The 22677-nt window shown below is 48.1% G+C and overlaps 1 protein-coding gene across 3 annotated transcripts in view; it reads right to left on the bottom strand.

Moving 5' to 3' along the window:
- Window positions 1-22677, bottom strand: part of LOC106579989 (adhesion G-protein coupled receptor D2) — a 45971-nt gene that overhangs the window by 7856 nt on the left and 15438 nt on the right. For 2 of the 3 annotated variants that reach the window (XM_014160484.2, XM_014160485.2), the window contains exons 15-23: window positions 20534-20637; window positions 20183-20285; window positions 19726-19879; window positions 19117-19250; window positions 18647-18762; window positions 12694-12814; window positions 11842-11883; window positions 11646-11699; window positions 11349-11496 (exon numbers count right to left, since the gene is read on the bottom strand). In XM_014160484.2, the coding sequence (XP_014015959.1) occupies window positions 11349-11496; window positions 11646-11699; window positions 11842-11883; window positions 12694-12814; window positions 18647-18762; window positions 19117-19250; window positions 19726-19879; window positions 20183-20285; window positions 20534-20637 (976 nt within the window). The remainder of the gene's footprint in view (window positions 1-11348; window positions 11497-11645; window positions 11700-11841; window positions 11884-12693; window positions 12815-18646; window positions 18763-19116; window positions 19251-19725; window positions 19880-20182; window positions 20286-20533; window positions 20638-22677) is intronic. The other variant, XM_014160486.2, reaches the window with a different exon arrangement.

The raw sequence follows: 22677 nt of genomic DNA, 5'->3' as shown, positions 1-22677 counted from the left end.
CACCACAACCAACCACTACCCAATCCTAACCCACCACAACCCACCACTACCCAACTCTAACCCACCACAACCCACCACTACCCAATCCTAACACACCACAACCCACCACTACCCAATCCTAACCCACCACAACCCACCACTACCCAATCCTTACCCACCACAACCCACCACTACCCAATCCTAACCCAACCCACCACTACCCAATCCTAACACACCACTACCCACCACTACCCAATCCTAACACACCACAACCCGCCACTACCCAATCCTAACCCAACCCACCACTACCAAATCCTAACCCACCACAACCCACCACTACCCAATCCTAACACACCACAACCCACCACTACCCAGTCCTAACCCACCACAACCCACCACTACCCAATCCTAACCCAACCCACCACTACCCAATCCTAACACACCACAACCCACCACAACCCAATCCTAACCCAACCCACCACTACCCAACCCTAACCCACCACAACCCACCACCACCCAATCCTAACACACCACAACCCACCACTACACAATCCTAACACACCACAACCAACCACTACCCAATCCTAACCCACCACAACCCACCACTACCCAACTCTAACCCACCACAACCCACCACTACCCAATCCTAACACACCACAACCCACCACTACCCAATCCTAACCCACCACAACCCACCACTACCCAATCCTTACCCACCACAACCCACCACTACCCAATCCTAACCCAACCCACCACTACCCAATCCTAACACACCACTACCCACCACTACCCAATCCTAACACACCACAACCCACCACTACCCAATCCTAACCCAACCCACCACTACCAAATCCTAACCCACCACAACCCACCACTACCCAATCCTAACACACCACAACCCACCACTACCCAGTCCTAACCCACCACAACCCACCACTACCCAATCCTAACACAACCCACCACTACCCAATCCTAACACACCACAACCCACCACAACCCAATCCTAACCCAACCCACCACTACCCAATCCTAACCCAACTCACCACAACCCAATCCTAACCCACCACAACCCACCACTACCCAATCCTAACCCACCACAACACACCACTACCCAATCCTAACCCAACCCACCACTACCCAATCCTAACACACCACTACCCACCACTACCCAATCCTAACACACCACAACCCACCACTACCCAATCCTAACCCAACCCACCACTACCCAATCCTAACCCACCACAACCCACCACTACCCAATCCTAACACACCACAACCCACCACTACCCAGTCCTAACCCACCACAACCCACCACTACCCAATCCTAACCCAACCCACCACTACCCAATCCTAACACACCACAACCCACCACAACCCTATCCTAACCCAACCCACCACTACCCAATCCTAACCCAACCCACCACTACCCAACCCTAACCCACCACAACCCACCACAACCCAATCCTAACCCAACCCACCACTACCCAATCCTAACCCAACTCACCACAACCCAATCCTAACCCACCACAACCCACCACTACCCAATCCTAACCCACCACAACCCACCACAACCCAATCCTAACCCCACCCACCACTACCCAATCCTAACCCAACCCACCACTACCCAATCCTAACCCAACCCACCACTACCCAATCCTAACCCAACCCACCACTACCCAACCCTAACCCACCACAACCCACCACTACCCAATCCTAACCCAACCCACCACTACCCAATCCTAACACACCACAACCCACCACAACCCAATCCTAACCCAACCCACCACTACCCAATCCTAACCCAACCCACCACTACCCAACCCTAACCCACCACAACCCACCACTACCCAATCCTAACCCAACCCACCACTACCCAATCCTAACACACCACAACCCACCACTACCCAACCCTAACCCACCACACCACAACCCAATCCTAACCCAACTCACCACTACCCAATCCTAACCCACCACAACCCACCACTACCCAACCCTAACCCACCACAACCCACCACTACCCAATCCTAACACACCACAACCCACCACTACCCAATCCTAACCCACCACAACCCACCACTACCCAATCCTTACCCACCACAACCACCACTACCCAATCCTAACCCAACCCACCACTACCCAATCCTAACACACCACTACCCACCACTAACCAATCCTAACACACCACAACCCACCACTACCCAATCCTAACCCAACCCACCACTACCCAATCCTAACCCACCACAACCCACCACTACCCAATCCTAACACACCACAACCCACCACTACCCAGTCCTAACCCACCACAACCCACCACTACCCAATCCTAACCCAACCCACCACTACCCAATCCTAACACACCACAACCCACCACAACCCAATCCTAACCCAACCCACCACTACCCAACCCTAACCCACCACAACCCACCACAACCCAATCCTAACCCAACCCACCACTACCCAATCCTAACCCAACTCACCACATCCCAATCCTAACCCACCACAACCCACCACTACCCAATCCTAACCCACCACAACCCACCACTACCCAATCCTAACACACCACAACCCACCACTACCCAATCCTAACCCAACTCACCACATCCCAATCCTAACCCCACCCACCACTACCCAATCCTAACCCAACCCACCACTACCCAATCCTAACCCAACCCACCACTACCCAATCCTAACCCAACCCACCACTACCCAACCCTAACCCACCACAACCCACCACTACCCAATCCTAACCCAACCCACCACTACCCAATCCTAACACACCACAACCCACCACAACCCAATCCTAACCCAACCCACCACTACCCAATCCTAACCCAACCCACCACTACCCAACCCTAACCCACCACAACCCACCACTACCCAATCCTAACCCAACCCACCACTACCCAATCCTAACACACCTCAACCCACCACTACCCAACCCTAACCCACCACACCACAACCCAATCCTAACCCAACTCACCACTACCCAATCCTAACCCACCACAACCCACCACTACCCAACCCTAACCCACCACAACCCACCACTACCCAATCCTAACACACCACAACCCACCACTACCCAATCCTAACCCACCACAACCCACCACTACCCAATCCTTACCCACCACAACCACCACTACCCAATCCTAACCCAACCCACCACTACCCAATCCTAACACACCACTACCCACCACTAACCAATCCTAACACACCACAACCCACCACTACCCAATCCTAACCCAACCCACCACTACCCAATCCTAACCCACCACAACCCACCACTACCCAATCCTAACACACCACAACCCACCACTACCCAGTCCTAACCCACCACAACCCACCACTACCCAATCCTAACCCAACCCACCACTACCCAATCCTAACACACCACAACCCACCACAACCCAATCCTAACCCAACCCACCACTACCCAACCCTAACCCACCACAACCCACCACAACCCAATCCTAACCCAACCCACCACTACCCAATCCTAACCCAACTCACCACATCCCAATCCTAACCCACCACAACCCACCACTACCCAATCCTAACCCACCACAACCCACCACTACCCAATCCTAACACACCACAACCCACCACTACCCAATCCTAACCCACCACAACCCACCACTACCCAATCCTAACCCACCACAACCCACCACTACCCAATCCTAACCCACCACAACCCACCACTACCCAATCCTTACCCACCACAACTCACCACTACCCAATCCTAACACACCACAACCTACCACTACCCAATCCTAACCCACCACAACCCACCACTACCCAATCCTTACCCACCACAACCCACCACTACCCAATCCTAACACACCACTACCCACCACTACCCAATCCTAACACACCACTACCCACCACTACCCAATCCTAACACACCACAACCCACCACTACCCAATCCTAACCCACCACAACCCACCACTACCCAATCCTAACCCACCACAACCCACCACTACCCAATCCTAACCCACCACAACCCACCACTACCCAATCCTTACCCACCACAACCCACCACTACCCAATCCTAACACACCACAACCCACCACTACCCAATCCTAACCCACCACAACCCACCACTACCTAATCCTAACCCACCACAACCCACCACTACCCAATCCTAACCCACCACAACCCACCACTACCCAATCCTTACCCACCACAACTCACCACAACCCAATCCTAACACACCACAACCCACCACTACCCAATCCTAACCCACCACAACCCACCACTACCCAATCCTTACCCACCACAACCCACCACTACCCAATCCTAACCCAACCCACCACTACCCAATCCTAACACACCACTACCCACCACTACCCAATCCTAACACACCACAACCCACCACTACCCAATCCTAACACACCACAACCCACCACTACCCAATCCTAACCCAACCCACCACTACCCAATCCTAACACACCACTACCCACCACCACCCAATCCTAACACACCACAACCCACCACTACCCAATCCTAACACACCACAACCCACCACTACCCAATCCTAACCCACCACAACCCACCACTACCCAACCCTAACCCACCACAACCCACCACTACCCAATCCTAACACACCACTACCCACCACTACCCAATCCTAACACACCACAACCCACCACTACCCAATCCTAACACACCACAACCCACCACTACCCAATCCTAACCCAACCCACCACTACCCAATCCTAACACACCACTACCCACCACCACCCAATCCTAACACACCACAACCCACCACTACCCAATCCTAACACACCACAACCAACCACTACCCAATCCTAACCCACCACAACCCACCACTACCCAACTCTAACCCACCACAACCCACCACTACCCAATCCTAACACACCACAACCCACCACTACCCAATCCTAACCCACCACAACCCACCACTACCCAATCCTTACCCACCACAACCCACCACTACCCAATCCTAACCCAACCCACCACTACCCAATCCTAACACACCACTACCCACCACTACCCAATCCTAACACACCACAACCCGCCACTACCCAATCCTAACCCAACCCACCACTACCAAATCCTAACCCACCACAACCCACCACTACCCAATCCTAACACACCACAACCCACCACTACCCAGTCCTAACCCACCACAACCCACCACTACCCAATCCTAACCCAACCCACCACTACCCAATCCTAACACACCACAACCCACCACAACCCAATCCTAACCCAACCCACCACTACCCAACCCTAACCCACCACAACCCGTCACCACCCAATCCTAACACACCACAACCCACCACTACCCAATCCTAACACACCACAACCAACCACTACCCAATCCTAACCCACCACAACCCACCACTACCCAACTCTAACCCACCACAACCCACCACTACCCAATCCTAACACACCACAACCCACCACTACCCAATCCTAACCCACCACAACCCACCACTACCCAATCCTTACCCACCACAACCCACCACTACCCAATCCTAACCCAACCCACCACTACCCAATCCTAACACACCACTACCCACCACTACCCAATCCTAACACACCACAACCCACCACTACCCAATCCTAACCCAACCCACCACTACCAAATCCTAACCCACCACAACCCACCACTACCCAATCCTAACACACCACAACCCACCACTACCCAGTCCTAACCCACCACAACCCACCACTACCCAATCCTAACCCTACCCACCACTACCCAATCCTAACACACCACAACCCACCACAACCCAATCCTAACCCAACCCACCACTACCCAATCCTAACCCAACTCACCACAACCCAATCCTAACCCACCACAACCCACCACTACCCAATCCTAACCCACCACAACCCACCACTACCCAATCCTAACCCAACCCACCACTACCCAATCCTAACACACCACTACCCACCACTACCCAATCCTAACACACCACAACCCACCACTACCCAATCCTAACCCAACCCACCACTACCCAATCCTAACCCACCACAACCCACCACTACCCAATCCTAACACACCACAACCCACCACTACCCAGTCCTAACCCACCACAACCCACCACTACCCAATCCTAACCCAACCCACCACTACCCAATCCTAACACACCACAACCCACCACAACCCTATCCTAACCCAACCCACCACTACCCAATCCTAACCCAACCCACCACTCCCCAACCCTAACCCACCACAACCCACCACAACCCAATCCTAACCCAACCCACCACTACCCAATCCTAACCCAACTCACCACAACCCAATCCTAACCCACCACAACCCACCACTACCCAATCCTAACCCACCACAACCCACCACAACCCAATCCTAACCCCACCCACCACTACCCAATCCTAACCCAACCCACCACTACCCAATCCTAACCCAACCCACCACTACCCAATCCTAACCCAACCCACCACTACCCAACCCTAACCCACCACAACCCACCACTACCCTATCCTAACCCAACCCACCACTACCCAATCCTAACACACCACAACCCACCACAACCCAATCCTAACCCAACCCACCACTACCCAATCCTAACCCAACCCACCACTACCCAACCCTAACCCACCACAACCCACCACTACCCAATCCTAACCCAACCCACCACTACCCAATCCTAACACACCACAACCCACCACTACCCAACCCTAACCCACCACACCACAACCCAATCCTAACCCAACTCACCACTACCCAATCCTAACCCACCACAACCCACCACTACCCAACCCTAACCCACCACAACCCACCACTACCCAATCCTAACACACCACAACCCACCACTACCCAATCCTAACCCACCACAACCCACCACTACCCAATCCTTACCCACCACAACCACCACTACCCAATCCTAACCCAACCCACCACTACCCAATCCTAACACACCACTACCCACCACTAACCAATCCTAACACACCACAACCCACCACTACCCAATCCTAACCCAACCCACCACTACCCAATCCTAACCCACCACAACCCACCACTACCCAATCCTAACACACCACAACCCACCACTACCCAGTCCTAACCCACCACAACCCACCACTACCCAATCCTAACCCAACCCACCACTACCCAATCCTAACACACCACAACCCACCACAACCCAATCCTAACCCAACCCACCACTACCCAACCCTAACCCACCACAACCCACCACAACCCAATCCTAACCCAACCCACCACTACCCAATCCTAACCCAACTCACCACAACCCAATCCTAACCCACCACAACCCACCACTACCCAATCCTAACCCACCACAACCCACCACTACCCAATCCTAACACACCACAACCCACCACTACCCAATCCTAACCCACCACAACCCACCACTACCCAATCCTAACCCACCACAACCCACCACTACCCAATCCTAACCCACCACAACCCACCACTACCCAATCCTTACCCACCACAACTCACCACTACCCAATCCTAACACACCACAACCTACCACTACCCAATCCTAACCCACCACAACCCACCACTACCCAATCCTTACCCACCACAACCCACCACTACCCAATCCTAACACACCACTACCCACCACTACCCAATCCTAACACACCACTACCCACCACTACCCAATCCTAACACACCACAACCCACCACTACCCAATCCTAACCCACCACAACCCACCACTACCCAATCCTAACCCACCACAACCCACCACTACCCAATCCTAACCCACCACAACCCACCACTACCCAATCCTTACCCACCACAACCCACCACTACCCAATCCTAACACACCACAACCCACCACTACCCAATCCTAACCCACCACAACCCACCACTACCCAATCCTAACCCACCACAACCCACCACTACCCAATCCTAACCCACCACAACCCACCACTACCCAATCCTTACCCACCACAACTCACCACAACCCAATCCTAACACACCACAACCCACCACTACCCAATCCTAACCCACCACAACCCACCACTACCCAATCCTTACCCACCACAACCCACCACTACCCAATCCTAACCCAACCCACCACTACCCAATCCTAACACACCACTACCCACCACTACCCAATCCTAACACACCAGAACCCACCACTACCCAATCCTAACACACCACAACCCACCACTACCCAATCCTAACCCAACCCACCACTACCCAATCCTAACACACCACTACCCACCACCACCCAATCCTAACACACCACAACCCACCACTACCCAATCCTAACACACCACAACCCACCACTACCCAATCCTAACCCACCACAACCCACCACTACCCAACCCTAACCCACCACAACCCACCACTACCCAATCCTAACACACCACAACCCACCACTACCAATCCTAACCCACCACAACCCACCACTACCCAATCCTTACCCACCACAACCCACCACTACCCAATCCTAACCCAACCCACCACTACCCAATCCTAACACACCACTACCCACCACTACCCAATCCTAACACACCACAACCCACCACTACCCAATCCTAACCCAACCCACCACTACCCAATCCTAACCCACCACAACCCACCACTACCCAATCCTAACACACCACAACCCACCACTACCCAGTCCTAACCCACCACAACCCACCACTACCCAATCCTAACCCAACCCACCACTACCCAATCCTAACACACCACAACCCACCACAACCCTATCCTAACCCAACCCACCACTACCCAATCCTAACCCAACCCACCACTACCCAACCCTAACCCACCACAACCCACCACAACCCAATCCTAACCCAACCCACCACTACCCAATCCTAACCCAACTCACCACAACCCAATCCTAAACCACCACAACCCACCACTACCCAATCCTAACCCACCACAACCCAATCCTAACCCAACCCACCACTACCCAATCCTAACCCAACCCACCACTACCCAATCCTAACCCAACCCACCACTACCCAATCCTAACCCAACCCACCACTACCCAACCCTAACCCACCACAACCCACCACTACCCAAGCCTAACCCAACCCACCACTACCCAATCCTAACACACCACAACCCACCACAACCCAATCCTAACCCAACCCACCACTACCCAATCCTAACCCAACCCACCACTACCCAACCCTAAGCCACCACAACCCACCACTACCCAATCCTAACCCAACCCACCACTACCCAATCCTAACACACCACAACCCACCACTACCCAACCCTAACCCACCACACCACACCACAACCCAATCCTAACCCAACTCACCACTACCCAATCCTAACCCACCACAACCCACCACTACCCAACCCTAACCCACCACAACCCACCACTACCCAATCCTAACACACCACAACCCACCACTACCCAATCCTAACCCACCACAACCCACCACTACCCAATCCTTACCCACCACAACCCACCACTACCCAATCCTAACCCAACCCACCACTACCCAATCCTAACACACCACTACCCACCACTACCCAATCCTAACACACCACAACCCACCACTACCCAATCCTAACCCAACCCACCACTACCCAATCCTAACCCACCACAACCCACCACTACCCAATCCTAACACACCACAACCCACCACTACCCAGTCCTAACCCACCACAACCCACCACTACCCAATCCTAACCCAACCCACCACTACCCAATCCTAACACACCACAACCCACCACAACCCAATCCTAACCCAACCCACCACTACCCAACCCTAACCCACCACAACCCACCACAACCCAATCCTAACCCAACCCACCACTACCCAATCCTAACCCAACTCACCACAACCCAATCCTAACCCACCACAACCCACCACTACCCAATCCTAACCCACCACAACCCACCACTACCCAATCCTAACCCAACCCACCACTACCCAATCCTAACACACCACTACCCACCACTACCCAATCCTAACACACCACAACCCACCACTACCCAATCCTAACCCAACCCACCACTACCCAATCCTAACCCACCACAACCCACCACTACCCAATCCTAACACACCACAACCCACCACTACCCAGTCCTAACCCACCACAACCCACCACTACCCAATCCTAACCCAACCCACCACTACCCAATCCTAACCCAACCCACCACAACCCTATCCTAACCCAACCCACCACTACCCAATCCTAACCCAACCCACCACTACCCAACCCTAACCCACCACAACCCACCACAACCCAATCCTAACCCAACCCACCACTACCCAATCCTAACCCAACTCACCACAACCCAATCCTAACCCACCACAACCCACCACTACCCAATCCTAACCCACCACAACCCACCACAACCCAATCCTAACCCAACCCACCACTACCCAATCCTAACCCAACCCACCACTACCCAATCCTAACCCAACCCACCACTACCCAATCCTAACCCAACCCACCACTACCCAACCCTAACCCACCACAACCCACCACTACCCAATCCTAACCCAACCCACCACTACCCAATCCTAACACACCACAACCCACCACAACCCAATCCTAACCCAACCCACCACTACCCAATCCTAACCCAACCCACCACTACCCAACCCTAACCCACCACTACCCAATCCTAACCCAACCCACCACTACCCAATCCTAACACACCACAACCCACCACTACCCAACCCTAACCCACCACACCACAACCCAATCCTAACCCAACTCACCACTACCCAATCCTAACCCACCACAACCCACCACTACCCAATCCTAACCCACCACTACCCAGTCCTAAGCCAACCCACCACTGCCCAATCCCAACCCAACCCACCACTACCCAATCCTAACCCAAACCCAACCCACCACTACCCAATCCCAACCCAACCCACCACTACCCAGTCCTAACCCAACCCACCACTGCCCAATCCCAACCCAACCCAACACTACCCAATCCCAACCCAACCCACCACTACCCAATCCTAACCCAACTCACCACAACCCAATCCTAACCCACCACAACCCACCACTATCCAATCCTAACCCAACCCACCACTACCCAATCCTAACCCAACCCACCACTACCCAATCCTAACCCAACTCACCACAACCCAATCCTAACCCAACCCACCACTACCCAATCCCTACCCAACCCACCACTACCCAATCCTAACCCAACCCACCACTACCCAATCCTAACCTAACCCGCCACTACCCAATCCCAACCCAACCCACCACTACCCAATCCTAACCCAACCCACCACTACCCAATCCCAACCAAACCCACCACTACCCAATCCTAACCCAACCCACCACTACCCAATCCTAACCCAATCCAACTCAACCTACCCAAACCCATCTAACCTGACGCAACCCACCACAGCCCATGCCTCACTCCAGCCCAAGGCCCACCCACCCTATTCTGCCTCTCCTACCGTTCTTGATGACCAGTGAGGTATTGGTGGTGCTGCCGGGGCCTGAGGTCTCGCTGGTCTCTGGGCTGGAGGGACGGGGCAGACTGTGGGTCCACGACTGGGCCGGACCCCTCTGGGACGGCAGGAAGCTGATTGGCTGGCAACAGTTCTACAACCAATTAAAATGCGTGGAACTGTTTAGATGAAGCTGTCTGATTGTGTATTCAAAGCATGTGCATACTGAATTAGCATAGGGTTTTTCTCCAGTTGGAACATGAAAATGCTAGTAAGGATGTCGCTGTATGCTTTTTGGCTCACCGTGAAAGACAAGGCTTTCCTCTTCTCTTTGATCCTCTTTATGGCATTCCTTACCTTTAAGAAAAGCAGACAATACCCTCAATAGCTTGTACACCCACTGACGTATTTGGCAGCGTCAAGTGGTTGGCATGCCACAGATGGACAACTACATTCGGAGAGAAAGAAGCCTCGCTGAAAGAGTTCTTTGAAAACCTACCTCACTATTGTAAACCGCATACACCAAGAATATGTACAGGCCCTGCAGAAAGGGAAGGACAGGCAATAAGATATTACCCATGGCTGTAGACTACCTACAATATGTGCTTTATCCTGGCTTTAGTGAGTTAGACAACTTGTTGATGAGGCTGTGTAGATAGAAGTTCCTGATTGTACGATGATGACCAACTTCTTCCTGCTTGGTGAGAACAGTGGATTGTTTCTATAAGTATATTTTCTGCTCTGAGGAAGACTGAGGTTTATCTCCTCTCCCCTCTCTTCTGGATGAAACCTCAGTAAATCTAAATTAACTAGCAGCTCTTTGAGGGGTACTCCGGGGCCAGCAGCCAGCTCATTCACATTAATTAACAACCATGCTTGAAGTTCCTGAGAGAAAGAGAAAGAGAAAGAGAGAAAGCCAGGAACACAGAGAGAGAGAGATATACAGAGAGAGAGAGAGAGAGAGAGAGCGAGAGAGAGAGAGAGGCAGAGAGAGAGAGGAATAGAGGGGAAGTCCAGAGTACCTCCAGCTGATTTACTGGGCTTATCAGGGGTATGATGGGAAGGGAGGTGGAGGTAAATCTGGTGATAGGTCAGTCTGGAGAACCCCGGAGCCCTGCCATGACCTGTCCTTCAAAGGCCCACTCTGAGCCACCCTCTCCCCCACACAAACGCATACGCGCACTCACTCACACACGCACGCCACACCACACCCACCGCTCCACTGGACCTGCTGCAGCCCAACTCCCCTTATCTATAGCAAGCCCACCTCCCTCCTCTCTGTGTCTCTCTCACTCCCAGTTTCTCTTGAAACCATTACATACAATGATCTTTCTATGGGTGCTTTGCTCACCTGAAAAGCATTGAGAGCAATGAAGACATACGCCACCACCATGGAGAGGTGCACCAGGACTCCACACAGCCAGGTCAGGCCCAGCACTGGCAGTAGAATAAGGACTGGTCGTGTCACAGCCCTACAGAAGTCAGACTGTCAGTATAGTGAAGACACCCACACTCACGCATCAACCCATATGAACACACACACTGACATACGCAAACCTGCACGCTTATATTAAGTGAAAATCCTGCATAACTGCACACAATTAAATGGTTTGGAAAACCACAGCTATACTTAATTTGACTGGATTCAATTTAAATTCAGTATAAGTTTTTCAAAATGTCACATTATAATGTTAATATTATGTACACTGAGTGTATAAAACATTAGGAACACCTGCTCTTTCCATGACATAGACTGACCAGGTGAATCCAGGTGAAAACTATGATCCCTTATTGATGTCACTTGTTAAATTCACTTCAATCAGTGTAGATGAAGGGGAGGAGACAGGTTCAACAAGGATTTTGAAGCCTTGCGACAATTGAGTCATGGATTATGTATGTGTGCCATTCAGAGGGTGAATCGGCAAGGCAAAAGATTTAAGTGCCTTTGAACGGGGTATGGTAGTAGGTGCCAATAACACCGGTTTGAGTGTGTCAAGAACTGCAATGCTGCTGGGTTTTTAACACTCAACAGTTTCGTGTATATCAAGAATGGTCCACCACCCAAAGGACATCCTGCCAACTTGGCACAGCTGTGGGAAGCATTGGAGTCAACATGGGCCAGCAACCCTGTAGAACTCTTTCGGCACCTTGTAGAGTCCATGCCCCGACAAATTGAGGCTGTTCTGAGGGCAAAAGGGGTAGCATCACAATATGAGGAGGGTGTTCCTAATGTTTTGTCCACTCGCTGTATATGCTCTGATTTGGAAGTTAGGACTTTAAATGTTTTTTTCCCTTCTATAAATTCCTCTCAATGAGTGTAAGAGCCATTTTGTCCTGCTTAACTTCTTTGGGATAGGGGGCAGTATTTTCACGGCCGGATAAGAAATGTACGCGATTTAATCAGGTTACGACTCCTGCCCAGAAACTAGAATATGCATATAATTAGTAGATTTGGATAGAAAACACTCTAAAGCTTCTAAAACTGTTTGAATGGTGTCTGTGAGTATAACAGAACTCATATGGCAGGCCAAAACCTGAGAAGATTCATTACAGGAAGTGCCCTGTCTGACAATTTGCTGTCCTTCTGTTGCATCTCTATCGAAAATACAGCATCTGTGCTGTAACGTGACACTTTCTAAGGCTCCCATTGGCTCTCTAAAGCCGCCAGAAAGTGGAATGGGGTGTCTGCTGTCTCTGGGCAAAGAACAGCAACAGAATTTGTAAGTGGTCAGCCTGGGGACAGTGACACTGGAGATGCGCGGTCACGAAACTACTCCATTTTTTTCTTTCAGCCTTTGAATGAATACAACGTTGCCCGGTTGGAATATTATCGCTATTTTACGAGAAAAATAGCATAAAAATTGATTTTAAACAGCGTTTGACATGCTTCTAAGTACGGTAATGGAATATTTTGAATTTTTTTTTCACGAAATGCACTCGCGCCTCACCCTTCGGATAGTGACCTGAACGCACGAACAAAACAGAGCTATTTGAATATAACTATGGATTATTTGGAACCAAAATAACATTTGTTGTTGAAGTAGAAGTCCTGGGAGTGCATTCTGACGAAGAACAGCAAAGGTAATCCAATTTTTCGAATAGTAATTCTGAGTTTAGGTTGTCCCAAACTTGGTGGGTGTCAAAATAGCTAGCCGTGATGGCCAAGCTATGTACTCAGAATATTGCAAAATGTGCTTTCGCCGAAAAGCTATTTTAAAATCTGACACCGCGATTGCATAAAGGAGTTCTGTATCTATAATTCTTGAACGTTTATCATGTGTAATTTAGTAAATTCACCGGAAGTTTTTGGTGGGTATGCTAGTTCTGAACATCACATGCTAATGTAAAAAGCTGGTTTTTGATATAAATACGAACTTGATTGAACAAAACATCCATGTATTGTATAATATAATGTCCTAGGAGTGTCATCTGATGAAGATCATCAAAAGTTAGTGCTGCATTTAGCTGTGGTTTGGGTTTTTGTGACATATATGCTTACTTTGAAAATGGCTGTGTGATTATTTTTGGCTGGGTACTCTCCTAACATAATCTAATGTTTTGCTTTCGCTGTAAAGCCTTTTTGAAATCGGACAATGTGGTTAGATTAACGAGAGTCTTATCTTTAAAATGGTGTAAAATAGTTGATTGTTTGAGAAAATTGAATTGTGGTATTTTAGTTGGTTTTATATTTCACGCCGTGCGATGCCATTGGCTGTTGGCTGGGGGTTCCGCTGGCGGAACGGGGTTCCGCTAGCGGAACGTCTGTCCTCAACAGGTTAAAGGACAGGTAATATTTTATTTTTACCAAATATGTATTTTGGAAGTAAAGGGCATATTATAGTGTCCAGATAAATGTTTTGGGTATTTAAAAAAAAAAAATCTGTATTTGGCTGTTTTTGGAGCCTTTGATCATGTTTTTTTCTGTGCCCCTGCAACTGCAGAACGAGCATGAGAAAGTCTATCGCTGGTGTCTGGAAAACGTCACGAAATGCTGATGCGTGCACTTCAATGGGACAAAAGGCTGTGTGTTGTTGGGATTTTGCATGGCCAGATAGCTAGAAACAATGACAAGAATCTTCCATGTGGAGAATCGTAGGTGGCTCTTTTCAGGTAGATTTATCTTGTTCTTGAAAGCATGTAATGTTTTGAGGTGTTTTGACTGATGTCACGTCTATGCTAATATGGCTCAAATTCATTAGCTAGCTAACCAACAACTGTAACAATGTATTTGAGAGACAACAAGTGCTCATTGTGCAAATATTTGTATGTTTTGTCAGAGACAAAATATAGTTGACATGTTGTCAACAATCTAAAAGTTACTAAACAACCAACCCGTCTATAACATACCATTTACATCCAAAATACAGATATGGTTAAAAAAAGTGAACCTGTCCTTTAATATCAAAAGAAATGCAACAAAAAGCATAATACACAGAGGACCTTCGATGGCATTGGAGCACAAATGTTGTCTTGTGAGGTTGTTTGTTCAAACTGCTATTGCTGTCGTCTTGCTGCACAGGGGCCAGGAGATTGAGTTCACACTGAACTATGTCTACAAGGTCAAAGTGAGCAGATCCTCTTCATTTCTTTTCAATTTAGTCTTTCTTCTAATGTTGTGACATCATCACATTCTTACAGGGAACAGATAGTCTGCAGAGGGGGCAAAGATGACTTGCTTACTCCTTCACTCTCTTTACAAGCAAATGAACAGGTGATGAATGAAACAAAAAATAGCATTTCATAAATCTTTTATGAAATATGCTCTTGGCGTTCATAGATCAGCAGGGTGTACAATATACATGTGTTTATCTTGTCTCCGCAGGTAGACAGGACTGAACCCTAGGCCCTGGTCCCTGTTTAGAGTCCACATTAAGCAGACAATGAGCTCAGTGAAAAGCATACAGACCAACAAACACCCACACAGACTATCTATCTCTCTCTCTCTCTCTCTAGGACCAGGTGGTAGGCTGATAAGACCCATACAACTCCCACTACTTCAAACTCAAACTACCTCATTCTCACACAGTCACCGTCACTCTGCTCAGTTTGTCTGTGTGGATCTGTCACTTGTGGATTTGAAAACCTCCTATTCCATTGAGCTTCAAAGGAAACTTATTCTGACTCACCCCTCAAGACACATTTAGTGTTTACTGGAGTTGTCTCATTGTATCTCACACATATAATGCATACCGTGAAAAGCCACCAAGGGTTGGATGTTGGGGTTGAGTCACAGGATCGAAATACAATGTATGTGTCCTACGTTTTCATGACACGTGTTTGTGAGTGAGAGAGCAGGAGAGTCAGGGAAAGAGAGGACAAGTGACAGAGAGGATAAGATAGAGTATGGGAGAGGCCTAATCGCCCTACATCAGTGCCTGACCTCACTAATGCTCTTGTGGCTGAATGGAAGCAAGTGTCCACAGCAATGTCTAGTGGAAAGCCTTCCCAGAAAAGTGGAGGCTGTTACAGCAGCAAAGGCAGGACCAACTCCATATTAAAGCGCATGATTAGGTATTACCATCTTTTTGGCCATGTTGTGTAGTGTACAGTATATATATATATATATATATATATATATATATATATATATATATATATATATATATATATATATATATATATATAAAATTGAAGTCGGAAGTTTACATACACTTAGGTTGGAGTCATTAAAACTTGCTTTTCAACTACTCCATAAATTTCTTGTTAACAAACTATAGTTTTGCAAGTCGGTTAGGACATCTACTTTGTGCGTGACACAAGTAACTTTTCCAACAATTGTTTACAGACAGATTATTTCACTTATCATTCACAGTATCACAATTCCAGTGGGTCAGAATTTTACATACACTAAGTTGACAGTGCCTTTAAACAGCTTGGAAAATTCCAGAAAATGATGTCATGGCTTTAGAAGCTTCTGATAGGCTAATTGACATAATTTGAGTCAATTGGAGGTGTACCTGTGGATGTTTTTCAAGGCCTACCTTCAAACTCAGTGCCTATTTGCTTGAGATCATGGAAAAATCTAAAGAAATCAGCCAAGACCTCAGAAATAAATTGTAGACCTCCACAAGTCTGGTTCATCCTTGGGAGCAATTTCCAAACGCCTGAAGGTGCCATGTTTATCTGTACAAACAATAGAACGCAAGTATAAACACCATGGGACCACCCAGCCGCCATACCGCTCAGGAAGGAGACGCGTTCTGTCTCCTAGAGATGAATGTACTTTGGTGTGAAAAGTGCAAATCATTCCCTGAACAACAGCAAAGGACCTTGTGAAGATGCTGGAGGAAACAGGTACAAAAGTATCTTTATCCACAGTAAAACGAGTCCTATATCGACATAACCTTAAAGGCCGCTCAGCAAGGAAGAAGCCACTGCTCCAAAACCGCCATAAAAAAGTCAGACAACGGTTTGCAACTGCCCATGAGGACAAAGATCATACTTTTTGGAGAAATGTCCTCTGGTCTGATGAAACAAAAATATAACTATTTGTCCATAATGACCATCATTATGTTTGGAGGAAAAAGGGGGAGGCTTGCAAGTCGAAGAACACCATCCCAACTGTGAAGCACAGGGGTGGCAGAATCATGTTGTGGTGGTGCTTTGCTGCAGGAGGGACTGCTGCACTTCCCAAACTAGATGGCATCATGAGGGAGGAAAATTATGTGGATATATTGAAGCAACATCTCAAGACATCAGTCAGGAAGTTAAAGCTTGGTCGCAAATGGGTCTTCCAAATGGACAATGACCCCAAGCATACTTCCAAAGTTGTGGCAAAATGGCTTAAGGACAACAAAGTCAAGGTATTGGAGTGGCCATCACAAAGTCCTGACCTCAATTCTACAGAAAATGTGTGGGCAGAACTGAAAAAGCGGGTGCGAGCAAGGAGGCCTACAAACCTGACTCAGTACCACCAGCTCTGTCAGGAGGAATGGGACAAAATTCACCCATTTTATTGTGGGAAGCTTGTGGAAGGCTACCCAAAACGTTTGACCCAAGTTAAACAATTTAAAGGCAATGCTACCAAATACTAATTGAGTGTATGTAAACTTCTGACGCACTGTGATGAATGTGAACCCAATGTGATGAACGAAAGAAAAGCTGGGAATTTTTACTAGGATTAAATGTCAGGAATTGTGAAAAACTGAGTTTAAATGTATTTGGCTAAGGTGTATGTAAACTTCCGACTTCAACTGTATATGTATATATTTATATATATATATATATATATATATATATATATATATATATATAGAGAGAGAGAGAGAGAGAGAGAGAGAATGGGATATAGTGTGGTGACTCACCAGGTCAGGTCAAAGGTGTGGAGTTTAGATGCTGAACTGGGAGTGTGCTTCTTTACGCGACGACGGGCGCTGGACACCGTCACCATGACAACACGGCACAGCACCACTGCATTGACCTAGGAGTACACAAAGTCTCAGAACAACCGATGGTACATGCCATATTGTTGCTGTATGACACATGTATGACACATTAGTAAACATCACATGCAAGCACACACACACACACACACACACACACACACACACACACACACACACACACACACACACACACACACACACACACACACACACACACACACACAGAAACGCACACACAAGAACACACACACACACAGAAACGCACACACAAGCACGCACACACACACACAGGAACGCACACACAAGCGCACACACACAGAAACGCACACACAAGCACACACACACACACAGAAACGCACACAGTAAATAAGTGAAGTGAAGCTACATACGGCCAAGATTAAAAGAACAGGTCCCACAAAAGCCCAAATCATATCAGTCTCCACATTGAGCCAGCAGTGACTGTCTGCTTTGTACTTGTCCAGGGATATCGTCAAGGTTACACCAACAACCACAACAGGCAGACCTGCAAAAATAACACAATATTTATAGCCTTTAATTCAACAGGTCTCTTATATTCATACAACACATGCATGTCTTTAGTGAAGAGAGTTTACATTGCTGTGGTACAGGGCCAGGGACTACAGTAGACACCAACTGTCCATTCCCTGGTCATTCTATTTAGTCTGAACAGGTGAACACCTCAGACAGCTAGCTGGTATATCTGGGCATCTTAGAAAACATCATCATGAGTGTGTTAAGCTTTTTGAATGCACACACTCTTCCAATGGGGTCAGTAGGAACACAACCTTTGGTCTAGATGAGTGGTGTTCCAGACAGCACTGTGTTCTTACCAAACAATACTTCAATGTACTATAGAATATAGGCCATGGTCTTATGTGAGTGGATGAGTCCTGTGTGGAACGTATGGGAACATTGTACAGTATCATTAATAATAAATATCTAAGCGGAGTGAGGCGTGATTCTGCATGTAGTTTTACCCCAGCCGATGCCGTAGTACATCTTCATCCTGCGGTCTTCGCTGATGTTGACAGACACCACCTTACTCCACAGCAGCAGTCCCTCCACCAGCATCCAGGAGAAGGAGGCCATGAAGAAGAGGTGCAGCAGGGCCGTCACCAGCAGACATGCCCCCTAGTGGACAGGAGGGACATGGCATTGACATGGTTCGCGTCGCCATAGATACCTGTCCACCACTTACTCTTACATGGTGGCACGGGCTCAAAAACAATAGAAAGTACTGCACATATAGTACTATAATCCAGAAAAGAGAATGGAGTCCTATCATACATTCAACGACAGAAGCAGCTAAAAGCCTACAGACTCCTGGATCACTGACAAAACTGACCCTGTGCCCTTTTCTAGTCCATATTACCCATGGCCATGTACAGAGAGTGAGATGTTTAAAGACAGACACAGCCATGTAAAGAGTCCCACCTCGTTAGCAGAGGCCCAGTCGCTGCACATCAGCAGCAGCTCAGCTATCCCCAGAGCCACAATCAGGTTCTTGTGGACAGTGGTGCGGTCAGACTTAGGAACTCTGCACCCACGCCACACCAGGCCAGACAAGGGAGAGGAACACAGAGAGATGATCAAGGTCAGAAACATACAGACAAACCGACTGTGAGTCAGTCATTATACAGTCATACTAGGAAACACAGCAGCAATTTGTCTGCTCAGCATGGTAAAGAGAAATGATGTACGGACAGAGTGAATCATTCAAACAGACAGATGTATTGTACCCTCCACAAGCTAGTAGATTCTTTGCTGGATCAGGGCACCACTCACCCCACAGCAAAGAAGAGGATGAAGGTGAATAGTAAGCTACACAGGGACACTCCACAGCCGATGAACGTCATGACCTGGAGGGCTCTCTCATTCCCTGGACTCCTCTGACACACAGACACACATGGGTAGGTATTTATCAGAGATTAGAAACTGGGTGGTTCGAGCCCTGAATACTGATTGGCTGACAGTCGTGGTATACCACGGGTATGACAAAACTTTTTTTTTTACTGCTCTGATTGCGTTGGTAAACAGCAGTGGTGGGAAAAGTACTGCGTCGTGCGTAAGAACAGCCCTTAGCCGTGGTAAATTGGCCATATACCACACCCCCTCGGGCATTATTGCTTAACTATAAAACAGGCTGTTTGGATCCTGGATGCTGATTGGTTGATATGCGGGAGTTGTGGGACAACAACTCCCGAAAAATACCATAACTTGTTAATGTCATATCTCAACTGTCCACAACACAGGCAGAAAATTCATAAACTATTTTTCCATGCTACTATTTGGTTTGCAACAGTTGGGGGTTGTATAAACCTACATGTCTGCCTCTACGACCTGTTCAACAATGTATCCTTTTACAAATGCGATCTCTCCCGTGCCAGGAAAGAAGAGGAATGCACTGGCTGTCACCAACCAGCACCAGGACCATGGACAGTTCTTCCACTCATGTGCCATCAACAGAAATGTCACTATGAACATCACCAACTAGCTTGGTTAGCTCAGCTAGTGGCCTATTGGATATTTATTAACCTGTTGGGGCTAGGGCGCAGTATTTTCACGGCCGGATAAAAAACGTACCCGATTTAAAATGGTTACTACTCTTACCCAGAAATGAGAATATGCATATAATTAGTAGATTTGGATAGAAAACACTCTAAAGTTTCTAAAACTGTTTGAATGGTGTCTGTGAGTATAACACAACTCATATGGCAGGCCAAAACCTGAGAAGATTCCATGCAGGAAGTGCCCTGTCTGACAATTTGTTTTCCTTCTAGGGCATCTCTTTCAAAAATACAGCATCTCTGCTGTAATGTGACATTTTCTAAGGCTTCCATTGGCTCTCAGAAGGCGCCAGAAAGTGGAATGAGAGCTCTGCAGTCTCTGGGTGAAAAACAGCAGGAGTTTTTGTGAGTCGTCCTGCTGAGAACAATGACGCTGGAGCGCGCATGCACGAGACTACTCAATTTTTTTCTTTCAGTGTTTGAACGAATACAACGTCCCCCGGTTGGAATATTATCGCTATTTTACGAGAAGAAACGCATAAAAATTGATTTTAAACAGCGTTTGACATGCTTCGAAGTACGGTAATGGAATATTTTGAATTTTTTTGTCACGAAATGCACCCGCGCGTCACCCTTCGGATACTGACCTCAACGCACGAACAAGACGGAGCTATTTCAATATAACTATGGATTATTTCGGCCCAAAACAACATTTGTTTTTGAAGTAGAAGTCCTGGGAGTGCATTCTGACGAAGAACAGCAAAGGTAATCCAATTTTTCTTGTAGTAAATCTGAGTTTGGTGAGTGCCAAACTTGGTGGGTGTCAAATTAGCTAGCCGTGATGGCCGGGCTATCTACTCAGAATATTGCAAAAAAGCTATTTTAAAATCTGACACCGCGATTGCATAAAGGAGTTCTGTATCTATAATTCTTAAAATAATTGTTATGAATTTTGTGAACGTTAATCGTGAGTAATTTATTAAATTCACCAGAAAGTTTGCGGTGTGTATGCTAGTTGCTAGTTCTGAACATCACATGCTAATGTAAAAAGCTGGTTTTTGATATAAATATGAACTTGATTGAACAAAACATGCATGTATTGTATAACACAATGTCCTAGGAGTGTCATCTGATGAAGATCATCAAAGGTTAGTGCTGCATTTTGCTGTGTTTTTGGTTTTTGTGACATATATGCTTGCTTAAAAAATGGCTGTGTGGTTATTTCTGACTATGTACTCTCCTAACATAATCTAATTACATTTACATTTACATTACATTAAAGTCATTTAGCAGACGCTCTTATCCAGAGCGACTTACAAATTGGTGCATTCACCTTATGATATCCAGTGGAACAACCACTTTACAATAGTGCATCTAATTCTTTTAAGGGGGGGGTTAGAAGGATTACTTTATCCTATCCTA

Source organism: Salmo salar, chromosome ssa20 (genome assembly GCF_905237065.1).
Source record: "Salmo salar chromosome ssa20, Ssal_v3.1, whole genome shotgun sequence".
NCBI classification, from domain to species: Eukaryota; Metazoa; Chordata; class Actinopteri; order Salmoniformes; family Salmonidae; genus Salmo; species Salmo salar.
The sequence above is the reverse complement of the archived record's forward strand: the minus strand, read 5'-3'. Positions and strand labels throughout refer to the sequence as shown.